The 10,784-nt window shown below is 33.7% G+C and overlaps 1 protein-coding gene across 1 annotated transcript; it reads right to left on the minus strand.

The window, feature by feature from the left end:
• Positions 1-6,940: 6,940 nt before the first annotated feature.
• LOC136275661 (uncharacterized) lies at positions 6,941-10,425 on the minus strand. The gene is made up of 2 exons (XM_066085299.1): positions 8,834-10,425; positions 6,941-8,494 (listed from the first exon to the last, which is right to left on the minus strand). The coding sequence occupies exons 1-2, from the start codon at positions 9,239-9,241 to the stop codon at positions 7,823-7,825; spliced, it is 1,080 nt and encodes a 359-aa protein (XP_065941371.1). The 5' UTR covers positions 9,242-10,425; the 3' UTR covers positions 6,941-7,822.
• Positions 10,426-10,784: the final 359 nt, after the last annotated feature.

The following is a 10,784-nucleotide window of genomic DNA, read 5'->3' on the forward strand; positions in this document are numbered from 1 at the left end:
TAAAAACATGATGTTACACATTACACATTTTATCTGGTTCTCAAAAGTTTTACTATGGTTCTGGCAAGAATGTGAGAACGCCATTTGCATTGTGGGTCTACTTGGAATTGCATTTTGTGGATTTAAATTTACTGACGCCGAAAAAATCTGACAGATCAATGTGCAAGAAAACCACTGTGACGTCACGCGAATGTATTGATGTTAATAGGCAATATAACTCATTTTATGGAATGATCTGTGTACGTTGTGTAAGCAGTATATATTTACAATGATTGAACATAGTCATGAATTATTTTTTATCCTGCTTATTCTCGTGAGAGTTTGAAATGGGAAACCATATTTATAGGGAACCGCTGGACCAATAAAAATAGGGCATAACTGGTCCAAGTAACTGACGCCAAAGAATCTATGGAATGAATGTGCAGCTGGTCCAAATTTTCTATTCGCACACGCCTTGCCGGTAGAGCTCGCTTCACTTGCCGGAGCTGCGTGCCGGCGAGCTGGGCTCGCTATTAAACAGAGTTTAATAACATGTTATTTATGTCTCTGCTATTAAAGTATGACATCTCGTTTAGTTCTTAAATAACATGTTATTTATGTCTCTGCTATTAAAGTATGACATCTCGTTTAGTTCTTAAATAGTTATATGCTTCAAAGGTTTCATAAAATAATACAAACTTGTACCCAAATTTTCTCTGAATTATTTTGTATTAAATAAACAAATGTTTGTGGATTCTAAAATATGTAAACATGTTTCACTGTAGGTGTTTTCTTAAGATCACAAAAATGGCATCGCCTAGCCCTAGCCCATCTAAATTAACAAGCCCAGCTAAAACTCCCAACCCTGCTAAGAAGCGACGTGTGGATAATTTAACAGACATTATAAAATCCACAGGGGATGATTTCGATACACAAATTACATCATGCTTATATCATATGGGAAAAAGGGACATAACACAAGCCACAAAAATACTAGAGAAAGTGAGGAGATTAATGAAGGCAACCAATGCACAATATATACTGAAATTAAATGAGATAAATAGGGAAATGTCAGCCCTTCACCAAAAGGTTGATGGACTGGAAAAAAGAGAAACATATCAATCAAGGCGAATTGCTGATCTACAAAGCAAAATTGAAAATTATAAAAGTTTGCTTTCATTCGATGAAGATTTTGCTACTGATGAAGTTGAATCATCTGATTTATCTACCCATTCAGAGTCCATGATTGGATCCCAGATAGCAGAGGTGCTAGGAACCTCCACCAAGGAAAATCCTCTGAGTCCTATAAATGACAATATCTAAACATGACATTAACACTCTCAAAATTTAATTTTGAAACTCTGTTGCTAAAAATTTAATTCTGTCATTTGTCAAAATTTAATTTGAAATTCTCTGTTCTTAAACATTTTATCCAATCAATTGTAAAATTACTATATGTGTTTATAATTACATATAAATACACAATATAAATTACACTGTAATTAGATTTAAGGTAATTTGTGTGATTTTCCCCAAACAAAAAAATTCTTTTTTCCAAACAGAGATGTTTTTATTTAAAAGGATAAGGCAGAAAGCTAATTCTTTTTTCCAAACAGAGATGTTTTTATTTAAAAGGATAAGACTGGAAGCTAGCTTAAAAAAATAAAATAATTATTGTGTAATGAATATTGTTTGTTATGTTGTTATGATTATATTTCAGACACTTCTAGATTTTTTTTTTATCTGATGGTTTATCAGATTGATTTTTAACACTCTTTGTAGCTTCACAATAACAACTTACATATGAACTCTTATTTTGTTACATTCAAGCTGAAAGATACATATAAACTATAATCAAATTTTAGACTCAATTTTTGTGCTTTATAATTAATGCAACTTGATGAATTGGTACTGACCTTTGTTTTATTTACTCCCACTATTATAGGAATTAATAAAGCACAAAATTGATATTCCCAGATAGACCATGCCTGATAATTATACTGGTGATTACATATTTTTAAAGATCCGATGAAAGTATATCAACCTCAGAGTTTGTCCTCAGTTGATATACTTTCATCGGTTCTTTAAAACATGTATCAACCAATTCATTATTTTATCATAATAAACCCAAAGATGTATTCCATTGATATAAAAAACTTTATAATGGCTAAATTGTAGAATTTATAGCATGATCATGTGACAGCAATTGACAAATCATGTCCCTGAAAAAAAACAATACTATAATAATAGATGTTATATATTTATATTGTAATACAGTGATCTCGAATCTACATCTGTTTTAGGGCTGTATTGCACTGCGACTGTGTTTTACTGTGTATATTTAACATACAAATATATTTAATTAATTAATTTATATGGCCCATATTTTACAGAGTTGATTTTAGCATGATATAGGAAAATGAAGAAAACATGCCTCAAATGCGGAAAAAATCACTTTCACAAAAGCAATACTTCGACAGAAAACGGAAGAAAAAATCAGCACCAGAAAGTCCTGTTCTTCATGATGAGTCAGTTCATAAAACAACACCAAATGAAAATCCTGTTCTTCATGATGAATCATTTCATGGACTATCTGTAGATGATGTACTCAGTGGTGAAATGGATGTCCAAATGATGGATTTTATCTCTCAGGTTTTGAAAACACAGTTTAAATCTCATTTTGAATGTCTTGATGGGCTATTGCCACCTTCATATCTCTACGGTCTGGAAAAGTCTGGCAGAGAACATTCTAAAATCTAAATAAAACTTTGCAGTGCAGATACATATAATACCCGGTCATTATATGGTGTCAACCCAAGTGAATGGTAGATTGTGTGTTTATGATAGCTTATACAATATCTGTCATTTAAATGCCTTAAAACCTCAATTAAGATTACTGTATGATACAGATGTAATAAATAATGTAATTTATACATGCCCACAGTCACAAGGCTGCAGCAATTTATGTGGATTTTTTGCAATTGCAAATGTTTTCAATTTACTTTGTGGCAAGAATTTGGAAAAGATAACATTAGACGTACAGCACATGAGGACTCATGTAAGAAACTGTCTTTTATCAGGAAAATTTGAATCATTTCCTATGTTGTCAAGAAATAAAGACCAACTTTATGACAACACAGATTTCAATGCACAACATGAGTTTCAGAATATTCACAAAGATCAACAAGAAATGATATCTGGACCAAATTTTCTTAATAAAGTTAATAACACTATCAGGAAAAGAACTCAACGGCAAAATATTTCCAAAGACAACAAGGAACAATTAAAAGAAAAAGATAAGATGCAACACTCTAAGAAAAGAAAATTAATGCCAGAATCTGAGAAAGAAAAATTGAGAGCAATAGACAGAGTAAAACATCGAGTAAAAAGAAAAACACTGACAACGCAAGACAAGAGGCCCATGGGCCACATCGCTCACCTGAGGAACAATAGGTATGATAAAATCAGCTCAATGGAGTCATAATACAAACTATCTGGACAATGTACAATAATTCATGTAAATCCTGTATAAATAAAATCCATTTTCCCCTGGATATTCTTATGTTTATAATCATTAGTCCCTTTTCTAACAGGATGATTTTATAGCCATATCATATGTTGAGTATTGCAGTTCTAAAAAAGATCCGTAACAATAGTTTATATATGGGATATAAACGTACATCAAACTCTGAACCTTCTCGTGAGGCCAGAGAATTGTCCTGGGGCCAAAGTCTTAACAATTATAAAGAATAATCTGGCTGATTTGCCCTATATATTCCTTTGTTAAACTTTGACACCCCCCCCCCCCATTGACGCCCCACCCTACCCCTGGGGATCATTATTTTCACAACTTTGAATCTACACTACCTGAGGATGCTTTCACACAAGTTTCAGCTTTCCTGGCTGATTAGTTTCTGAGAAGAAGATTTTTAAAGAATAACTCTGTTTATTCCTATGTAAAACATCGACCTCCCATTGTGGCCCAAACTTACCCCCAGGGGTCATGATTTTCACAAATTTGAATCAACACTACCTGAGGATGCTTCCACACAAGTTTTAGCTTTCCTGGCTAATTAGTTTCTGAGAAGAAGATTTTTAAAGATTTACTGTATATAATCATATGTTAAACTTCGATCCCCCATTGTGGCCCCACCCTACCCCCGGGGATCATGATTTTCAAAACTTTGAATTTACACTACCTGAGGATGCATCCACACAAGTGTCAGCTTTCCTGGCTGAATAGTTTCTGAGAAGAAGATTTTTAAAGATTTACTGTGGATTCCTATGTAAAACGTCGATCCCCCATTGTGGCCCCATCCTACCCCTGGGGGTCATGATTTTCACAAATTTGAATCTTCACTACCTAAGGATGCATCCACACAAGTGTCAGCTTTCCTGGTCGATTAGTTTCTGAGAAGAAGATTTTTAAAGATTTACTTTTTATATTCATATGTTAAACTTCGACCCTCCATTGTGGCCCCACCCTACCCCCAGGGGTCATGTTTTTCACATCTTTGAATCTACACTACCTGAGGAGGATGCTTCCACACAAGTTTCAGCTTTCCTGGCCGATTAGTTTCTGAGAAGAAGATTTCTAAAGATTAATCTATATATTCACTTGTTAAACTTCGACCCCCCCAATTGTGGCCCCATCCTCAGGTGAGCTAAAAAGGTTAAGTTTACAATTCAATAAGTTGGTTTCTGGAAGAACAGATTTTGAAAATTTTCGTAATAAATATTGACAATTTACTGTTACTTTTTTAATCTTTAGCTTTTAAGATCTGTGTACAAACATAGAATTGTGAGCTAATCTCTGTATCTTGCTTATAATTCGAAGCTTAACACTCAAATATGGTTAGTAAATAGAAATTGTAAACAATTAAACACAAGAAACATGCACTACATGTATAATGAATTATATATATACATGTATATACCTACATATTTCCGTAAGCGATATCAAACTCTATTTAAACTGAATAAACTAGAGAAAATGTCGAGCATCTCAACAAAACCTATTGCATTAATCTACCATTACGCAAAAGATAATGCCGAATTACCGATAGAATGAATTGTATTTCAGTACTCCTACATCAGATTTTGCTTAATTTGCGCAGGTAAACAGTTAACGTAACTGTTTGATTTACCGAAGTCTCTGTTTGATTTGATACGTAAAAATCACGAAATACAGACGATAGTTTCCAGGTTACAAAGCATAAATAATGAAAACGAAACGAAAATCAGAACAAGCTAACACCAACGTCATGTGTGAAAACTGTCAACGTATTGAAATATTTAGCCTCAATTTACTTCACAAAATCGGCACCAATATATTTTTCATGTTTCAAAATTTCCCTTCATACGCGTAGTCAGATCGACCCTTTTTCGTATAATGTCATGGCTGCTTTAAACAAAGAACCTCGTTTTAGAAGTATGGAATACGAGTCTTGGTAAAATGGGTATGCAAACCCGGGCCGTGGCAAAAAAAAGGCCGGGGCAGATCGGCAATCGTCAATTCCAAATACGCATTATTTTGCAGCAATATCTACAGCGAATACAAATATACTAGTCCATCAAATATCCTGAAATTTTAATGAGATTGGCAGATTAATAACTGCCAATCTTTTGTTTTGCCCAGGCCAAGTCTTGCCTACCCATTTTATCGGATGCCGAGCCCGATGCTATTAAACTGATCGAAACACGCCTTTCCTTTATTATTATTTTCGTAATAACTTAGATTTGAAACAAAATTACCCCTTAATTTTTGCAATTTTTATTTTCCTTCCCATAAGGATAATTTATGCTAAACTACGTTGAATTTGCCTCGGTAGTTCTTGAGAAGAAGATTTTTAAAAATGCACCCCCCTTTTTCTACAGTTTCAAGGTTTTCTCCGCTTTGAATACAGATCGGACTTTTATTTTTGCAATTTATATTTGCCATCCCATAAGGATGCTTTGTGCCAAATTTGGTTGAAATTGGATAAGCAGTTTTAGAGAAGAAGTTCAAAATGTAAAAAGTTTACAGACGGACAGACAGACAGACGGACAGACGGACGACGGACAAAATGTGATCAGAATAGCTCACTTGAGCTTTCAGCTCAGGTGAGCTAAAAATGTTATAAAACAAATCTAAATGCACTAATAAAAAAATCAATAATTGGTTTTAAAAATTTTTTAATTAAAAGGTGTTCCAACATGCATAAAACCTACTTGATAATTTTCCGACATTAATAATACATGTATTAATCAGACATCAAATTCTTTTAATAGTATATAATCTTCAAATAAGTATCAAAATTTAAGTTCCAAAGGAATGTATGCTTGTGAAAATAAGAGTGTATTTTTTCCATTTTTCATAGGAATGAATACCCTCTCTACACAAGTGCAATTTTTTTGGACATTGAAAAAAAAAAAGGAGTTACATGTAATCTTGTGATTGTTTAATTTCTAGTATATAGTGTGTGGCATTTACCCCTGGGAATAAGTTCAAAGACAACATAGTATCAGTCAATAAAAATCACTTTTTGATTTAACTTGGTCTATTAAAGAATACTTGAATTAATTACAAATGGAGTTAAATATATTGTATTTCTAATTTTTAGAATTTAAATGAAAAATCTAAGGAGAGATCACTCTGACTGCAAAGAAATACTTAATAAACGAAATTTTTTATTGTGCAGTGTAGAAAGGGTTTTTTAACAGATGGAAAAAAGGACATCACTGAAATCATTCAATATGAAAAATATGAACAAAAAAATATTAAAATGTAGAAAATATTTACTCCATGCTCATTAAAAGAAAGAACACAATATCTGGCTCAAGAAAAACAAAATCAATACTGACTAGATGCACAAAACCTGCATGTTAAATTTCACTAATTAATCAAATTTTTTATTAAAGTTCCCAGAAATATATCTTTCAATTCTGAAATTATCATTTTCCATTCTTGTAAATCGATCTATTTACTTCTTATGTTACAAGTGACTGTACACTTGTTCAAATATAACAGTTCAACAGTAATTGACCTATGGAAAAAGGGACATAATTCCAAAATTGAATGACATAATTGAGTATAAAAAATTAAAGCTTTTTGCTTCTTTATAAAAACCAATGCACAAAAAAAATATAGTCATAAACGGAGTAAATCTACATTCGCTACACTACCTCCATCTAAAAAAGTTACACAACAATGTTTACTAGGAATTTTTAAGGTGTTGTTGGTACCTCTTACATCGTCTCTTTACATACCATGATCAATAACATACTTTGTTGATGATCACAGTACTAAATAAATCCTTCATAACAGTTTCCAGCATTCCAAAATGACATGGAAGTCAAAATACTAAAAATTGGTTTACACCAGTCACAAACAGAGTAAATCTACATTCGCTATGCTACTTCCATCTACAAAGCCTACACAACAATGTTTACCAGGAATTTTTAATGTGTTGTTATTACCTCTTACATCATCTCTTTACATACCATGATCGATAACATATTTTGTTGATATTCACAGAACTAAATAAATCCTTCATAACAGTTTCCAGCATTCCAAAATGACACAGAAATCAAAATACTAAAAAAAAGCTTGTTATTGGTTTACACCAGTCATAAACAGAGTAAATCTACATTCGCTATGTTACTTCCATCTACAAAGCCTACACAACAATGTTTACCATGAATTTTTAAGAGAAGGTGTTGTTGGTACCTCTTACATCATCTCTTTACATACCATGATCAATAACATACTTTGTTGATATTCACAGTACTAAATAAATCCTTCATAACAGTTTCCAGCATTCCAAAATGACACAGAAGTCAAAATACTCAAAAAAAAAGCTTGCTATTGGTTTACACCAGCAACATTAGTAAGATGGACAATGTTTTGCACATTTTTTGTTTCATTTGAGTACGCTACTCTGAAAGAATTTGACAGAAGAAAATCTTCAATGTTTTCCGCATTATCAACACTGAGGTGATTAGCAATACACATTGTAAATAATGTTGAGGAGAAAATTGATAGCTTTACTTTCTGGTTTCCATAAGAGAAGCAGAGAGTACCATTCATGGATTTTTGTAGAGTTTGTTTGGCCATTTTCATTTTGCAGGTTGGGCATCTGATGAATTTAGAATCATCATCTGGCAGGGCAACTTTTCCCTTACACATTTCACATGAAAAGTGCATCACTAAACCTACTTGGGTTATTTTTCCTTCCTTTTCAATGACATCATTATCTTCAGGTGCCTGTAAACAATTGACCAAATCATCAATGCTTTCAATGCTTGTAGCTTTCGTAGCCGTAATAGTTTTTACATTTTGGAACAGACGGGTTGAGAGTTGATTCAATCTGTAACTTTTGCCAATTTCTAGCTTTGTCACCATCTCATCCCATAGTGTCAATTTCATTGTTGCCGTGCTATCTCCAACGATGACTTCTTGCTTTTGAATTGGAAGTTCTCTGACTATTTGTACTGATACTTCTTTTGCTGACAAAATCTTGACTTCAACAGCAACCTAATCAAGACATAATGATTAATAAGTTAAAAAATAAGTTTACTATGTTTTCATAAATAATTACAAAGAAATTAAACATTTACTTTGATCTAGTTGTAATAAGGGAAAGAATTTAGCAGTAAAGTTGTACAATGTACATGTACTGGTCAATGTCTTGTTACGGTAGGTGGAAATACGAAGGTAGGTATTAATCTTTTAATAGCTACGTAGGTAGAAATAACCTGTCGACTGGATCTAATAAATGATATGCTTCTTATCGGCTTGAACATGGATAGTTAATATCCCATCCTTGTATGGGAGGAGGGGTGATAATTATTTTAAAACAACAAAAAGAAATACCTTGTTGAATTCTGGGGTGTTCTGCACTTCTTTCAGCGTTTTGAACTTTTCTCCTGCCGAGTCATGATCATCCTCTGTAGATTTCTGGTATGAAAATGATAATTGTCTGGATACTTCAACTCTACTTTTGTAGTTGACAAGAACTTCTGTTTTGGCTGAGTCTAATCGACTGGGTACTATTTGTACATCTGTAAGTTTCAGTGGCGTTCTCGCTTGACTGGCCTCGACCAAGGTAGAGTGCTTCATCACATCAAAGCAGGCAACCTTTTTAAAGGTATCTCGTTGGACTTGTACCGTAGCGTTAAAGTATTTATTGTTAGTGCGGCTTGTTTTTATCGGTGACACATGTTGTATAAAACCGCAAACGCTAGTTTTTTCCTCAAGTTTAATTTTCTTACTTGCTGACATCTTGATTGTTTGGCGGGAAAATAAACAAAGGCTGCCGATCTTGTCCGAAGTACGAGCAATCTTTTGTGCGCGTAGTTTCGTACTTCACTAGGGTTTCCGACATTGGGCGTTAATTGATTTGTATTCTTTTTTCTTTTCATGGGAAAAAGAAATGTCGAACACTGCAAATATGAAGAATAATTAGTTATGGAGAAATTGAATAAAAATATTTCCGCCTCTATTCGGATTGCCCTTTCCGCTACTATCAGCAATCTTCGGCTGATTCCGCTTAGTCTCGTTCAACCAGATCCGGCTGTCTCCGTAACTCGGCTGTGTCCGTAAATCTCCGACTTGTCAGAGAGGCTGGTTGGAGATTTACGGAGACGAACGAGACATGGTGATTATGCTGATAGTCTACTGTAGAGCTGAATTCGGAACTACGATTTACCACTATTTCATAAAACATTCTTTATATCATTCTTTGTTAAAAACGATGAGAACGAAACGAAAATCAGAACAAGCTAACACCAACGTCATGTGTGAAAACTGTCAACACATTGAAATATTTAGCCTCAATTTACTTCACAAAATCGGCACCAATATATTTTGTATGTTTCAAAATTTCCTTTCATACGCGAACTGTTGCACAACAAGCAAATTCATCATAGTCAGATCGACCCTTTTTCGTATAATGTCATGGCTGCTTTAAACAAAGAACCTCGTTTTAGAAGTATGGAATCATTTTACCGGATGCCGAACCCGAAGCTATTAAACTGATTGAAACACGCCTTTCCTTTATTATTATTTTCGTAATAACTCAGAATTGAAACAGAATTACCACTTAATTTTTGCAATTTATATTTTCCTTCCCATAAGGATAATTCATGCTAAACTACGTTGAATTGGAATCAGTAGTTCTTGAGAAGAAGATTTTTTAAAATGCACCCCCCTTTTTCTACAGTTTCAAGGTTTTCTCCGCTTTGAATACAGATCGGACTTTTATTTCTGCAATTTATATTCGCCCTCCCATAAGGATGCTTTGTGCCAAATTTGGTTGAAATTGGATAAGCGGTTTTAGAGAAGAAGTTCAAAATGTAAAAAGTTTACAGACGGACAGACAGACGGACAGACGGACAGACGGACGGACGACGGACAAAAAGTGATCAGAATAGCTCACTTGAGCTTTCAGCTCAGGTGAGCTAAAAAAGGAAAGTTGAAAGACATTAAAAAGGTTCAACATCAGCTGAGAAGAAAAGCACTGACAACGCAAGTAAAAGAAAAGTTAAAAGACATTAATAGGGTTCAACAACAGCTGAGAAGAAAAGCACTGACAACACAAGTAAAAGAAAAGTTAAAAGACATTAATAAGGTTCAGCATCAGCTGAGAAGAAAAGCACTGACAACACAAGTAAAAGAAAAGTTAAAAGACATTAATAGAGTTCAACATCAGTGGAGAAGAAAGACGCTGACAACGCAAGAAAGAAAAAAGTTAAAACACGTGGATAAGTTTCAACATCAGCGGAAAAGAAAGATGCTGACAACACAAGAAAAAGAAAAGCTGAAA

Source organism: Magallana gigas, chromosome 5 (assembly GCF_963853765.1).
Source record: "Magallana gigas chromosome 5, xbMagGiga1.1, whole genome shotgun sequence".
In the NCBI taxonomy this organism is placed as follows: Eukaryota; Metazoa; Mollusca; class Bivalvia; order Ostreida; family Ostreidae; genus Magallana; species Magallana gigas.

What these genes read in the sequence shown, in the direction of transcription:
- LOC136275661 (XM_066085299.1), bottom strand. Translation starts at nt 9,241, where the DNA reads ATGTCAGCAAGTAAGAAAATTAAACTTGAGGAAAAAACTAGCGTTTGC. An exon ending in ACACCCCAGAATTCAACAAG is followed by an intron (nt 8,495 to 8,833) that starts GTATTTCTTTTT and finishes TGTCTTGATTAG; the next exon opens with GTTGCTGTTGAAGTCAAGAT.